We start from the raw sequence: 16,301 nt of genomic DNA on the forward strand, positions 1-16,301 counted from the left end.
AAATAATAATAACTTCCAACAACAATTGCCAGGAGGGAAATGAAACGAGAAGGTTCGGCAGAAAATGAAGGGAAATGGGGAAGAGGTAACTTCAAAGAGTTAATAGGGAGCAAAGAAGAGACCACGTGAGGCCCTGCAGGAGCCTCCAGGTAGCAGGAGAGGTGGCACAGGTGTGCCTGTGCAAGGCTTACTGGAGCTTCCCTGGAGAGGCAGCAGGGAGGGAGAGGTGGACCAGGTCAGCAGGGTAGACGCAGTGCCGGGGAGAAAGGTTGGTTCTGGGCCGCTGAGACCCACTGGGAACCACGGCTGGGAAAGGGTTAGGAGGCCACAGGAAGATGACAAGATCTCACTTGTACCCAGCTTCCCCACTCATCCCCACCCAGACCCTGCCACCCTCAGAGGGCCTCAATGGGTCCGAGCAGGTCTGAGTTTCTTACTCCAACACTTGCTGGTGCCAAAAGGCTCAGGAAGTCACTTGGAAAGGACCCAAACTTCCCACCTCCAGGGTGGCAAGGTGAAGGGACAGACCTCCACGTACACTCCTCAAGGCAGCTTTCTGCCTCCCTCTGGCCCAATACTTCTCCAGCCTCACCTTTCCCAAGTGCCCCAGAGCCATGATGTCATTTCCAAAAGCAGAAGATTCTAGTCAGTCAGCTCCACACTGAGACTGTTTAACACAAAGGGACACATTTTATAATCTCCGTATGTTCCCCTGAGCCGGAGCCTGGAGCCTGGACACACTGCCAACAGCTTCAACCAAGAATCATGTTATTCAGGCCAGAGCCAGGGCTATGCTTCAAATGGCCTTGTTCTTTTCTGCCCTGAGCCCTGCCTCCTCAGCCTGCCCCTCCTCTCAATGGGAGCTACATGGAGACGTGTCTATGTTCAGAGGCCGCAGAGCCCACGACAGGTGGAATCACGCTGTGCACGAACCCCTGCTGGCTGCTCGCCTTGAACTGCACGCCCCAGCAGGAGGGAAATAAATTTGGTTGGTTTCTCATTTTGTTGGGGATGTTCTTTATTTTGTTGTGTTAGGGTGTCATTTCAAGGATGCCAATCAGAGTTTGGAAGAATGGGGGAGGGGTGGATCAAATCAGCCAGTGTCCATTCCTAGGTCTCTGCCCACCCCGCACCCTCTACCTCCGCAACGTCTGATGCCCAGTCCCTTGCAGAGACTACCACCGACCAGGAAGTAGTTCAGAACTGGTCCTGATTCTGTCCCTTGGAACACTGGGGTCAGGGGCTCTAGCGCTGCTCCCCCTTGCCTCTGGTACATGGCTCTGACATGGCTCCCACCTTACCCAGAAGCAACAGTAAAGCTATGAGACACTTCTGCCTTTCCTCGTCACCATAGCAACAGGCTCTAACACAGCTACGGTGCTGGGAACCCAACCAGATCTTGGCAGGAAAGTACTCCACCCCTGAGCTACACCCCCAGCCCCAGCCACACCCTAACTCATCCCTCAGCTCGCACCACCCAGTCTGGAATCTTCACTACTGCTCTGAGTTCCTTCCCTCTCTGAGCTGTCGCCACCTGCCAACATCCATCCTTTTTTCCCACACCAGCAGCACCCTTACCTCCTCTGGGACAACTTGACATGGCCTGGGCCCATAGTCCAACCACTCACCACAAGCAGGAGATGCAGGAAGACTGAGTCCAGCAGTCTTCACCACAGTCCCTGGATTTCGGTCAGTTGCCCTACTTGATATATGCAAGATTTGGGTTTGGTTTTCTGACACTGGCCACCGAGTGATCTCCACTTCTCAGACCTCCCTCCCTCGTCTTCCGGCAGCATGGGGACACTGTGGCCTCTGTGCATCCTCTGGTGCTGCCTGGGTCTGCTAACCTTTCTGCTCTGGTCTTTGCCCCACACTGCCCATTCTGGCTTGAGCAGCACTTCACCTATACCATAGAGGCAAAAGGTTGACCAACTCCAAGGTCAGTCTCAGGACCCCCTGGGTAGTAAGGGGCTGGGTGGTATGAAATGAAACATCTACGAGGAGAAACCCACAGGCTTGGAATCGTTCCCAGCACACAGCAAGTATTGGAAAGACATCATTCTGGGAATGATCACATCACAGACACCATGCTTCTGAGGACTACATTTCTCCTTCAGTCTACACGTTTGCTGGTTTCTTGGGGGTGTCAAGACTAAAGGTTCCAACTATGTTTTGACCCGTTTTTGCTGTTGTGGAAAAAAAAAACGCAGAAAATCAACAGTAAGTATTTACTCTTCACATATCTGGAGGCTAGGAAATCCACGACCAAGTCCTTGGCAGACATGATCCTGGCACAGGCTGTTCTTTCAGAGATGGCACTATTCATCATGTATGGAAGCAGCTGGTGGAAGGGTCTAAGGGACTCAGGTACCTCCCTAAAGTCCCATCTCTTATACCATCATACTGGTGGACAAAGTTCACCATGAATTTGGGGGTGGAGCAGTAGAAACATTCAGACCACAGCAAGTTCTCATAGTGACTTTCACACAATGATGCCCTCGCTTTACTTTGTCCACCCCACACCAGAGGGGGCCGACTAGAGGCTATGGGGGGGATGCTCCAGCACAAACATGTAGATTGAAGGAGAAAGGTAGTCCTCAGAAGCATGGCATCTCTATGTGTTCACTCCCAGAGGATGTCTTTCCAACACCTGCTGTGCGCTGGGAATGTGCAGGATCATTCCCGTTCTTACCTGCAATGCTTCTCAATGTTTCTTCACGCTCACAATTAGTCACTGAAACTCTGCTCCAGAAACGATTTTCAGACCTTTGCTCCCACCAGGTGATAAGCATTAGGGCTTGCACAGGGGCTCTGGCCATCATTCACCTGCCCATGGGTGAGTGAAGGGACAGGATAGGTAGTTTGGACCAAAGAATGAGACCTAGTAACACAAGCTACGACTCTACAAAAGGCCCACACGACTTGCTTGAAAGCAAACAGAGCACTTCTTATATCACCTGGACTCAAGTGTAAGGACCAGACTACCCTCTCTAGCCTGGACCCCCTGCCTCAGAGGCCTAGCTACCGGAAGACACCACAGGGACTTGATGCTGTGCCCACCCATCCCAGAGCTCTGCTCCTGATGACCTGAGACACAGAAGATCCCCTAAGGTGGGGAACATTTGTCAGAGTTAAAGGTTCAAGTCACCCCTACATACACACACACACACACACACACACACACACACACACACACACACACACACACATCAGATCTGAATGGCGAAAGATTTGAAGACTCAGATGCCATGAGCCTGATGCTAGGCTTATGCAAACATCCATGGTATGGGGCAAAGGCTCATAGTCTCCTGGCCACCTGGAAGCTGCCATAAGGATTATCAGATATCCAGCCTCTGATCAAGTCACTACCTCCCCTGGACCATCACCTGGAGCCAGCCTTGCCTCAAAACCAGTTTGGCTCAATCAGGGTTCTGGTTGTTTCTGAAATAGTTCTGCAGCCTCAAATGGGCCGGTGTGAAAGCTAAAAAGGATTCTGCCCTCCAAAATATCCAGCTGGCTGTGGAGATGATGCAAAAGCAAAGTCCCTGAACTTGATGAGTAGCCCTCACCCTGGTGCAGGGCCACCCTTTACATGTGGTTGCCTGGGCATTCTCACCTCTGCAAGAGGATGCCCATGTTGTCAGGTCTCTATCTCCTCAACTCCTACCCCAAGGTCCATATGAACTGCTGACTTCCTACACTAAGCCATGTTAATGCACACGAGTGTCTCCCGTGGCACAGCAATATGTGTCCATCTTGCCCTGCAACAGTGCAGATCAGAGGTAATTCCTGGGCCTAGCTGCTCCGCTGAGGTTCAACCTTGGGAGGCCATTGAGAAGAAGCCTTCTGTGTCCTACTGACCCTGCTGAGTTGGGAGAGTAATCACCTGGCGGTACTGAGGTCACCTCTACCGATGCTTATATGGAAAAGGACTTGAGGTGGTGTCCTTGGAGGCCCCAGAGAACAAGGTGTGAAACTAGCCTTACTTCTTAGTTCCCTGGGTTAGCGAGTCTGTGATCTGCTTGCTATTTGGGTGAAGTCTCCAAAGGACACTAAATGGGGACCTACTAGGTGCCAGGCACCCAAACAGGCTATTGCAATAACTTCCCCTTCCAGACAGGTTGTGCATCCTTCAAGATAGGAACAGATGAGGTCATAAACACACACAAACACACTCGTGTGTACATACCATGTATGTGCATACTTGCCTTAGGAAAATTTCTAAACTGCAACAGATAAGAGAAAGGTGGACTCAGACCTCATCAAGTCACATGTACAACCGGCCTAGTGCCAGGTTGGGTTTGGACCTCCTGGTCTAGCACGGTATACACCCTGGGTCCAACAACAGGAAGCCAACTAAAGTTTTAGGTTATGGTGAAAGGAAGCAAAACTCTACCAATAGTGAGGAGCCTGGTCCACCTCACACCCCTGAGCCATCTCAGCCTCTGCCCTTTTAGGCTAGACCCAGAGGAGGTCACACCATTGCACCTGACTCCATTATGACCTACCCTGGGCCACCAAAGCCAAGTTCAGTGATGTAAAAGCTCAATAAGGTGGCCATGACGGCCAGGTGGGAAAGAAGGAAAAACCTCTCTACTTGGGAGAGTGTCAAGGTCCACTAGACCATGGATACAGTTTTTCCCACGGCCCAGTGGGATGCTGCCTTCTGTAGGGCTGGATTTGTCAGGCAGCTGTGAAGAGGCATGCTCTCAACAACCAGACAGTAGCGCTCACTCTGTGCAGTTGGGTCAAGGGCAGACTGCCTTGCAGAGCTCCTACCACAATCCTCATTGGTGCCCCAAAAGGCCCCCGTTCATAGTACAGGCTACGTAACACTTGTGAGACAAAGAGGAACCATTTTGTTCATTTCAACCCCCCCCCCCCAGGACACCATAACTGAAAATCTCTCATGCCCAGGCACAGTGCATACAGCATCTGTCGTGGTTACCCAGAATGCAAAGCACCTTATCCAAAGTGTTTTCCTTGTACGTCTTACCATAGGCACATCTTTACCTTTCAAGAAGCCTCCCTAGGTCAAGATCAGCAAGCATTTGAAGAGTATACACTGTGTGCTCTGGCCACAGGCAAAGGCGACCTCAAGAACAGAAAAGAGAGCAAGATCCAACACCAAGAACCACCAGGAGCAAGACGGGTTGGCAAGCATTCTGAGCTTTGCCAATCCAGTAGGTTAAAAATGATATTTCCCTGTGGCTTAAATGTATGGTTTTCTTATTATAATCAGAGCTCTGAATCTTTTTAAATGTTTAAGATCCCACTAGTATTTCTTTTTCTGGTTCCATTTCTATCCTTTGCACATGGGAGATATTCAAAATATCTAACCACCAGTGTGGCACCAACCAATCAGAGCGGGCACTGGCCTTGGGCACGGCTGTCATCTCCAGTGGCTCGGCTGTTTCTCAGCCCAGGCTCCGCCTGTGTTTCTGATTTATTGAGTATTTGCTTAATATTTATAGATGCTCCTTATAGTGTCTTGTTTGATTTATTACGGAGGATGTAATGTGGTGTTTTGTTTTTGTTTTTATGCAGTTTGATGTTTTTATTTCCTGTTTCATGGCTTCTAGATCTGAGGGTATAGTTAGAAATGCCTTACTCACCCTGATCATATTAAATTAATTTCGTAAATCTCCCTATGTTTTCTTTTGGTATTTTTAGGTTTTCTTTTTTTGTTTAAAATTCTGATCCCTGCGGGATTTACCATGGCCTGAGGAGTAGGGAGGTTCAGTTTCCTTTTCTCCCCCTTTTCTTCTTTCAGGGCACCCACCCTGCTAATTCTAACCCCAATTCTTGAGCAACCCATGTGTCCATGTGCCCTCAGTCTCCAGTTGTGTTTGGACCAGGCTTGTCTCCAGTGTCCCGCTCTGTCCCCAGGCATTTCGAATCCCCTGGCTCTAACCTAAGCTGACCTGGGTACCACCCCCTGCCACACTCCTTTTCTGAACCTTCCTGTGCCTTCACTCTGTCCTCAGGAACCTGAATTTGTCCTCTGCTGGACAAATCCTACCCTATTCTTACCGCTAACGCGAGGTCAATCTGGGAAAACTGAACCTTGCCAACCTAAAGCCTGCGCTGTATTTCTTTCTTTTGTGCCCTCCAGTAGCCAGTCATGTCTGTTTGTCCCATCACACACACACACACACACACACACACACACACACACACACACACACACACACGTATGTCATTTCACTGGGTTTGTGTCGCTCGCGTCTACACACTTGGTAGCTGTTACCACTTCTTGCTCTGTTTTTTTTTTTTTTTAACCAGATATTATCTGCACACGAGAAAGCTCCTAATGTGGGAGACTGTGCTTGGGCGCCCCCCCCCCCCCCCCTCAGTTCCTCCCAGTTGGAAGAAAGTCACACCCTGCACCTGCGTATCTGGGCTGGCTCCAGCCTTTCTCTGCGCTTCCCAAACGAAGCCAGTATGTGGGATGCCCCAAGCCAATAAGGCAGGGAGGGACCCCAATGCTGTTAGAGCAAGAAAGAGGCCTAAGCTGGCACACAAAGGCAAGCCCTGGCCAGCAGCACACAGAAAGAAGGCCAAGAGAGGTGCCAGCTTTTGCACAGCCCCAGACCTGTAATTGGGACCCACAGGTCACTCTGGCCACAACTGAACAAACCAGGGTCTAATTAACTTTCCCCTCGGCTTCTGCTACAGTCACATCTCACCTTCACCAGCAGAGGATGGCTGGCCTTTCAGAGGGGCCGGGAACAGTCCTGTGTCCTCAGGAAGAGGCAGCAACAATGACCGGAGGGAACACAGCTTTTGCGGCCATTTAAACAGATTCTGCACTTAGGTTTCTGTGGTTGAGCCTTTAGAAGAGCTGTGTCTGGAGTTGGGTTCAGAATTCCACAGTCTCCAGCCTGGGTTCTGGCAACAATGCAGGACTCATCTGTCACCCTTTCTTCCAGGATATTCTGTGTGAGCTCCTTCAACTCTGAGCCTCAGTTACCCAATGTATAAATTGAGAGTGAATGGGAGGGAGGGAGGAACTACTGCCTCTTGCTAGGATTGTAAAGACTGAGTGGACAGCATTCATTCATCCAACAAGCGTGTATTAAGTACCTCTGTCTGCCAGGTGCTGGGCTAAAAGAGAATGGAACACACCCAACGTGGCTCTTGTCCTCATGAAGCTTAATGAGGGACATGGACAATAAGTGGTGAAAACCATAACAGGATCCCTGCAGAAACTGACAGGGGCATGGACCGAGGGCATAGCGGCTTCAAAGAGCAATCAGGGAAGGCAGCGGGGGCCATGGTCCAGGCCGTCTCACGGTGCCCTACATGCAGGAAGAGCTGACCACATGCAGACTGGTAGGACAGCAAGCCCATATCATGACATAGGGAAAGAAGTATTTGCTTATCTTTCACTCTGGGCACCAGGGACCCCATGGGCCTCGGTACTGGCCCCTCCACAGCCACCACGTAGCCTGAACAAAGTCAGCAATGAGAGAATGGCCGCCGAAGTGAAGAAATCAGGCTCAGCTCTGCCCCAGTCCTGCAGGCTGTCTGCTGCATAGAGCATGCCCTACAGCTCCATATTAGACAACATGGTCTGTCTACAGAACCTGCAGCTGACTGCCCTTCCCTGTAATGAAAAGCTAGACATACCAGCTGTCCCTTCAGCAAAGAGGCCACTGCCTCTAAAAGCCATCAGAAGCTCAGCTTGGGAGCCGGGATTGTTGCGGAGCAGGATTGACAGCCAGCTTTGGGCACTATCAGAAGAATCACTGCGAAAGTCAGTTTGAAAATGTTACAATGGCATAGACAGAGCGCCCAGCATCCTCAGGAGGGCAGGTTCATTCAATTAGGCCAGAGCAATGGTCAGCTGAAATCACAGGCTAGCCTCGCAAGGTAGCACCAGTGCCAGGAAACGACAAAAGATCCCATCTGAATCTAGAATAAAGGTCCACGGTGATGGGCTTCAATGGCACATAAACACTGGAAGCTGCCCCTGGCCAAATGGAACCTGTTTCTGCAGAGCCCCAGGCAGTGCCCAGAGATGCTTTCTGAAGTTACAGGAGTCCCCAGCTCCCTGCTCCAACCACTCCTAACGCTTTCATGGGCAGAACACCACGAATTGTGTTTGGGTCAATTCCAGCCCACTCTCTGTTCTAGCATCATTTAAGACAGCAGAGCCTGAATTAGTGGGGATTTCCAAAAGCTGCAATTCCAACGTCCACCAAATGCACAGCATCTCCTAACAGGGTGCCCACAAGTCACATCTCCACTCGGCACGGCAAGCCAGCATACTTGGTAAGTCAACACTGTATAGACTCATCCTGTTTACAGGATGCAGACACCGTCCCGGCCACCTGAGCTTCCTCTCCTTGAACTCCACTGTTTGAAACCAAGATCCCCACTTCCCCGCCACCCAAAAAAGGGAAAGTAAAGAGACTGCACAGTGACATGAGAATCTACCCAGAAAAGGTTAAGGGCTAAGCATGAGATACTTTCAAGTCTTGGTGTATGTTTATAACTCCAAGATGATCTGCGACCCCACTGCGGGCAGGGGCTGGAGAGACGCAAAGACAGGGAGTATGAGAACAGAGAACACTAGGGTTTTTGGCGTTTCTTTTCGTAGCCTAAAATGCACATACACCCTCTATATGTTGGGCGGAGGGGAGAAAAAACTTTCTTTTAAGTTCATGCTTCAGCGACAGATAGGCCAAACACGACCACTCCTACCAGGAAACAATAACACCCTCTGAGACACTGACGGGAAATGAGGGTTCTTCAGGAGAGGCCTAGGTGCCAGGTGAGGTCATCCTTAAGAATCTCATTGCCACCTTTGCACAGAGAGCTTCCCTTCCATGTGAGCCCCCTCTACCTGAGATGGTCCCCGGTCCTTGCAACTCCTCCCTCTCATGCTGATGAAGCCAAGCCCCCACCCTCCATCCCTACCCCAAACGCTGCAGATAGAAGAGGCCAGAGGTCCTCTTATGGATCAGAGATGTCCCCTGAAGGCTCATGTGTCAGGATCTGGGTTGCTAGCTAATGGGGTTCGGGGAAGTGATTATGCAGACTCTGACCTAATCAATGGATTAATCCTATCATAGAATCACTGAAGGGCAGAGCCTAATTCAGGGAAGTGAATCCCTGAAAGGATATACCACGCCCAGTATGTTCATGTCTCTCTTCCCTCCTCCCCACCCTCCCCTGCCTTCTCTCTGGCTACCATGAGATAAAAAGACATCCCCGCCACCTTCTGCTTCCTCATGATCTTCTATCTCATCATGGTCCACAAACAACAGAGCCGGATGACCAGGGACTGACATCTCCGGCACTGGGAACCAAAATAAAGTCGTCCTCATTTAAATTGTATTTCTCCAGTATTTGGTCACAACAAAGAAAAACTAACAAAGCTCCAGCGGCCAAAAAGCTTTAAGTAAACTACACTCAAGAATACCCGCCCCAGGCTGGGGAGACAGCTCAGGAGCTAAAGGGCTTGCCGTGAAAATTCAAGGAACTCAGTTCAATCCCCAGCACGCATGTGAAAAGCTGGGCGTGGTAGCACACACTTGCGATACCAGAGCCGGGAAGGCAGAGACAGATGAATCTGTGGCACTTGTTGGCCAGCCAGCCTAGTCTAAGCAACTATGTCGTGTGCCAGTGAAAGACCCTGTCATTAAAAAAAAAAGGGGGGCGGGGGGGGGAGTAGTTGAGAAATGACAGCCCAGGTTGACTACTGCCCTTCACACGCACACATGTATATATACATGCACACACATGCACGCTGGTAAACATATAATTAAAAAAAAAAAAAAACCTTCCCGTGAAGATACCCATCATATTCCTCCACTCACCATGCCAGATTCATAGATGGGCTCCCCTTCCTCCACACCCCGGCACTGCTGGCTTCTACAATGACCAAGACTTCCATTCTCAGAGGAGTGGACATCAGGAAAGACAGGTGGTGTTGCCCTAGGCCCTCAGATTCTCAACAGCAGGGAAGGCTTTGTGTTCTGACAGCCTCTCATTGGTCCCCAACCTCCAGGAAGGGGAGGGGCTAGAGGGTAGACTAATGGCCAACAGCCAATAATCTAAGCAGCCTGATGATGCAATGAACCTCCATCAAACCCCAGGAGATCCGGGTTCAGAAGCTTTGGTGAGGTCGGGTACAGGTGACTAGGAGGGTGGTATGCAGAGGACAGGAAGCTCCATGCCCCTTCCCTACACCTCACCCACATCTCTGTGTCCACATCCTCCACCACAGCTTTTAAAGTAAGCTGGCATTTACAAGAGAACATTTCCTAGAGTTCTTTGAGTCACTTTGTCAAACTGTTCAAATCCAACTTATGGGTGGGGGACCCCAATGTACGGCTGCATTAGATCAGAAGACACACACTAGAATCCCCCGCTCAGCAGGGAAAAATCCCTACACTTGAGTCATATGTGTGTCCTGTGCCGAGCGCCGAGTAGGAGAATCAGGCAGACACAGGGTTTTTCACTTTTCAGAAAAGACTGAGCGTAGGATTGCCTTATTGACAGGAACTTTAGCCGAGTCCTATAGCTGCCAGACTCCCCTAGCAAGGGCCTCTCTGGAATGTCTTTCCCCTGGAGTGGACGGACAGACATACGACAGCTTCTGTACAGCATCCAGCAGGAAGCAGGGCTGGTGCCTCCTACCAACTGATCAAGAGTGAGCCCAGCCAAGGAGACATTTCTTTCCTTCTACACTGTCTTTCTTTCTCTCTCTCTCTTCTCTCTCTCTCTTCTTTCTTCTCTTTCTCTCTCCTTCTTCCTTCTTCCTTCCTTCCTTCCTTCCTTCCTTCCTTCCTTTGATTTGTTTTTCAAGGCAGGGTTTCTCTGTATAGTTCTGGCTGTCCTGGAACTAGCTCTGGGAACCAGGCTGGCCTCAAACTCACAGAGATCCACCTACCTCTGCTTCCTGAGTGCTGGGATTAAAGACATGTGCCACCATCCTGGACTACTGCTACTACATTTTTTACATCATTTCTAATACAAAAGCAGAAACGAAGTCCTTCATAACATTTTTTAAGCTAAAGCCCAGTGTATAGAAGAGAACCTGATAAGGTGATTAGCTTGAACTGGCCAGGGCACCAGAGTGCCTCAGAAGGAAAGGTTATGCACACAACAGCTGGTAATGCAGAAGCAATGGGAGTGTGTGGCCCACACCAGGGAGTGGAGAGTTTGGGGTGAGGCCCACACTCTTCCCAGTGGTTTGTTTCAGTGATCCTAAGACTCCTGAGGAGAGTTCTGCACGTCTCCTCCACGTCAGGAAGCTCTCAGGCTGGGTGATAATGAATTTCTCCAGGATGTGATTAAGCAAGGTCACTACTCATACTCTGACTCCCTTCCAATGCTCCAGGTTTTGGGGGTGTTCCTAGATACCACATCCCAATGGAGGTCGTTAGTGGGGTCCTGTTAGGAACCAGGCAGGGCTATAGTAGGTCCCACCAACATCAATACCGATGCTTGGCATCCTGCAAACAGGCTGCTGCAGAGTTCAGCCCGCTGGAGGCCATGGAGAAAAGAGCCTGCCAGGAGGAGAAATCTGCCTAACTGAAGCAGCTAGCGACCCACTCTTGTTTCTGACACAGACCCCAGCTCCAGCCCCTGCCTCTTCTGCCCCTGCTCCAGCACCTCAGGATTTCTTCTCTACATAAAAACACTAGCGTTGTTAAAAGTGTGGTGAACGAGCATGAGACTCAAGTTGATGCTTAGAGATGAAGGAAGGTGAAGTGATGAATAGCATCCCAATCCAGGACCTGCTGAGATGGGAGGATTCTTGTCAGCAGAGGCCCAGCCATACCTAAGGGCCTTTAGGAACAGAGTAAGCAAGAATTTTAAGTTTCAAGCTGCTTCCTACCAGTAAATTTGACCCCAAACGGGTGACAGTCCCCCTTGAGAAAACTGACCTGAGATTTAGGGGCCCTTTCCCCAAAACCAGCATCCAAAGGATTTTACTGATAACCATAATGAAATACAGGGTTGTGAAAAGAACGTAGGTACTATGGTCTCCCTCTACAAAGCTCAGAGCCCAGAAATGCATGTGTCCCTGTAGTGCGGCTGGTACGCCCCAATGTATACACGTGTCCCTAGCTCCCTACACACCGGACAGAGACAGAGAGAGCAGGCACTCTGCTGAAGTCTTAAGTGGCTCCTCACGAGCCCATGTCCCAGCACACCCTCCAGGGTGGGATGCACCTCCAGCATTTCTCTTACCCAGGAGGTGAGCACAAACCCAGAGGCAGACCCGGGTCTCCACTGCACAGGCTGGCCTTGGTCCTGGCAATTCCCCCATCCCATCAGAAACCCTTCCTCACAGCTCACTGCTTTGCATGGCTTTCCACACTTAAGCTGCTTAACTTTGCACTAACAACCTCTTAATTGCTAGGTTTCCAAAAGGCTTTCCAGAAATCTGGGGTACGGATTCACCCACTTACAGCCCGTACACTGTGGAGCATGGTTAGACAGAGAGAGGCAGGGCACCTCTACCTAATTTCTGCCTGCCAGGAAGCTGTGGCTTTTATTTTTAATTTTATTTAAAAGAGGATACAGGGTACCCAAGACGCCACAATAAAATGACATTAACTGTAAAATTACATTATTAATTCTTTAATCTCACTTGAGGCTTCAAGCTGTTGCTATGTCCAATTATCCGTGTAACCACCTGTCAGAATCCCGGCGCTATTTAGCATTACCTCCAGGACAGCGGTGGGCCCGGTGGTCCGTCAGGTCTGCCAGAGACTCGAAGTCCTGCTGACAGTGATCACAGGTGTAAATTGACTCATCCTCCATGTCTTCATCGTCCTCATTTCTCTCCTCTTGACTTGTCACGCTGTTCCTGTCTTCCAGCGCACGGCTGGTTTTCCGATCGCACTCTGGCTCTCCTTCTAGGCCTCCTGCCAACAGGAAGAATACAGTCCACATCAGCTGACAGGGTCTCGGGAAAGGGGTTTGAAAGAATCACCCAGTATTTATTACGATACATTTAATTACTCTACCTCCTGGGGTCCATTATTCTTGACACCTCTCAGTATATTAATATATGGGGAGGGGGATGTAGCATGTGGTGCGGTAATTCTCAACTAGATTCTTTAATTCATGGCGCAAATCTTCCAGGAGGACTTCCTGTCATCTTCCCTCTATGTGTGGCGCTGGGGGTTGTGACCCCTCAGGGAAGTGAGAACGCCTTACTTAGTGTTTGTTTCCTAAAAGTCTAATTCCATGGCATCCCTCTTCGAGGCTCCCCCCAGCTGTGCCCAACACACCCTGACTTGTCATTTTCCCTAAAGCCCTGCAGTTTGGAACAGGGACCTCTCGGGCACATTAGCCCTCCACATGACACATCTCCAGGTCCCTGCAAGTGCCCTGTCTCTAGAAGACAGACAGGGCATGAAGCTGAAGGACCCAGGATGGTTAAATGCAGAACTTGAGTGGAGCCAGCTCTGGTGTCTCGCCTGCAGTCACAGCACTCAAGAGGCTGAGGTAGGAAAACCCTGAGTTCAGGACTAAACTGAGCTACCTAGTGACTACAAGGCCAGTCTGGGAAACAAGTGAAACCCTCTCAACAAAACAAAGCAATGACGACAAAGAGGCTGAACAGATCCAGCTGTTCCCAGTGGCCAGGGAACCACCTAGAGAGTAAACACCAGGATTGGAGAACGGGAGCTGTTTCTGTAAGATTAACAACGGCTCTGGACTTAACCTATGCAGTGAGCCTGTGGAGGGAAGAGACTCATGGCCACACTGAAGCTCTGCATTTTCATGCTCTGCAAGGCCACAGTTCGAGGTACACAGCCCCATTTCACAATCTCACATCCCAGAGCTGAAAAGGAGCTCAAAAGGTCATGTGGTGCAGCACCCCACAGAGAGGGACAGCTCTGTGAGTCCCACTTCAAAGTAGGGCCTTCCCATACCCAGCAGAGGGGTGACATCCCAGCACTCTCCATTTCCTGACTCTGCCTACCTTACATCCCCACATCTGTGGGAACAGAAAACAGCCTCAATCTTCGCAATTAACAGAACTTGTAAAGCAATGTGCAAAAAGAAAAAATAAGGTGAATGTACTACACATAATGTTAGTAACACTCATAAATGTCAGTGGCTTGGGCCCATTAAAATACAGGGACCCTTGGATTGGAAAACTAAAGTGTGTATTGTCCCTTTCCACACACAATTGTCCTGCAACACAGATCCACTGGTCCAAAACTGGCAGCACTGATCTAAATCAACTAAAAAGGCCTCTATCATGCATAAATGTATTTATGCAAATAGATATGCATGCAAAAGTGCATGCATATGTGTTATATGCATATCTGCATGCACATAACTGTCACCAAAAAAGGCTTAGCAGACAACCTTTAAATTCCCCAGGGCCAGTCGCCAAAGCATAAGAGAGAGACCCGAAGCTAAGAACGCATTCAATTTGAGGAGCAAAGCACAGACCCATAAATATTTCAATTTAGAAACAGATGATGTTATAAGGGCTCTATTTCTCCTGTCTGCAAAGAACACACACTTCCAAGCCCCCAGCATTGAGAACCTGGGAACACAAATCAGCTCATCGGAGAGCCAGCTGCCGCCTTCCATGGCAGGGAACAGAGTAGGACACACGGCAGAGGCAGTAAAAAAATCAATGCTTCCATTTGTGGCCCATCAAAACATCTCTCTTCTTACCAATTAAGGGATGTACAATTTTTAGGTTCTTTTATTACCAGAACAAGCCAACTCCCGGCAATACAGAAATCCCATTAAAAGCCAAGCAGCATATTTATCTCGGGGAATCTGATCCACAGCAGCAACAGCAATGTGAAGAAATAGAAAGTGAAGACATAAAAAATACCGTTCAGAGCCTTCGAAATTATAATCATCACACATCGTAGTTACATGGGCAAGCACTGCTCTCTGAAATGCTAGTTTACTGTCTCTTCCCTTAATTTAACAACAAAAACAAAGGAAACCTTCTGCAGAGGATTTAAAAGAGTCATAATTCCAGCTTTATCTGCTCTACCAACTCTCTAGATAGTAAGTTACACTCCGCACCAAGCCTTTGCTACTGTACTTAACACACAGTTTAATAGACATATTTAAATTACCCCCTTGTTATTTTTTTTTTTTTTTTTTTTGCCATATTTACTTGGCAATCCTAGTTGTAATAGCTCAGCGAATCCACAACTGGAACCACAAACACCACACTGCATTTGATCTCTTTAAATCTGGTACATCCTGTTGACTCAGGAGTAGATAAATCACAATGTCAACTCTCCGTTTTTATAAGGCAAAAGCCCATAAAGTCGTCCAAGAGTATAAATCTGTTTTAAGAAACTGTCACCTCCTCTATGTCTGGCTACTAATGGGAAGGCTGTGCAGAAAGGGACAAGGGAGGGGGAAAAGGGGGCAGATGAAGGCCCAGACCTCACCATCCGGCCTCCCAGGGGTGGAACGCTCCGCCAGGCTGACCTTCAAGGAAGGTCAGGCACACAGAAGGCTCTGCTAGCCAGCCCAAGTTCTGAGGAAGAGACTTCCCTGAAGACCCAGCACCCAGGGTCTCTGTTGACTCCACGCAATCAGAACCTTGAAAACAAAAAGCCCTCTAACCCAGGGCAGGACAGGCTCTGCCAAGTCTCCTTCCAAGAAAGGACTCTGGTCGGCAGTGGTGACCCACATTTTTAATCTTAGCACTCAGGAGGCAGAAGCAAGCGGATCTCTGTGAATTCGAGGCCAGCCTGGTCTACAGAGTGAGTTCCAGGATAGCCAGGGCTACATAGAGAAACCCTGTCTTCAAAAAGAACCAACAATAAAAGAAAAGAACGGGGAAAAGAGGAATAAAGAGAGGACTACTCTACTTTCCAACTCAGCTCTAGAAACTTCACTAGAAGGGAAAAGGATGAAGTCTTTTTTCTTTTGCCAGAGAAGGAAACAGAGGCTCTCCAGATCACCCCCAAACTATAGAAGAAGTGGAGCCTACCCTGTCCATCTGTGGGGACATCAGCTCCAGAGACCTCAGGCTCAGGAGGACAGAGGGCTCTTGGGCCAACATCCTCTCTAGAGCACTCTCTGGCTTCTCCTCTATCCTGGACCCACCGGATCAGCCTCACAATAAACCTCCAGGATCAGAGGATTGACCTTCACTATTCCTCTGACTCAGTTCATCTAGCCAAGGGTAACACTGTCTGTCCAGTTCCTTTCCTGGCCAGCCTCGGAGGTCCTCCTGGTCCCTGCTCTGAGCCTGGACGTGGCCAGAACAAGCACAGGAAACAGAGGCCTGGGCATGCCCAAGTCCCTACCAAGTGCCACCACATGTTTCTGGC

The 16,301-nt window shown here is 49.5% G+C and overlaps 1 protein-coding gene across 1 annotated transcript in view; it reads right to left on the reverse strand.

Moving 5' to 3' along the window:
• The window catches only part of Znf423 (zinc finger protein 423), a 307,866-nt gene that overhangs the window by 196,033 nt on the left and 95,532 nt on the right, over positions 1-16,301 (reverse strand). The window contains exon 3 of the mRNA XM_028891830.1: positions 12,690-12,890. Coding sequence (XP_028747663.1) covers positions 12,690-12,890 — 201 coding nt within the window. The remainder of the gene's footprint in view (positions 1-12,689; positions 12,891-16,301) is intronic.

This window comes from Peromyscus leucopus, chromosome 5 (genome assembly GCF_004664715.2).
Source record: "Peromyscus leucopus breed LL Stock chromosome 5, UCI_PerLeu_2.1, whole genome shotgun sequence".
Classification (NCBI taxonomy): domain Eukaryota; kingdom Metazoa; phylum Chordata; class Mammalia; order Rodentia; family Cricetidae; genus Peromyscus; species Peromyscus leucopus.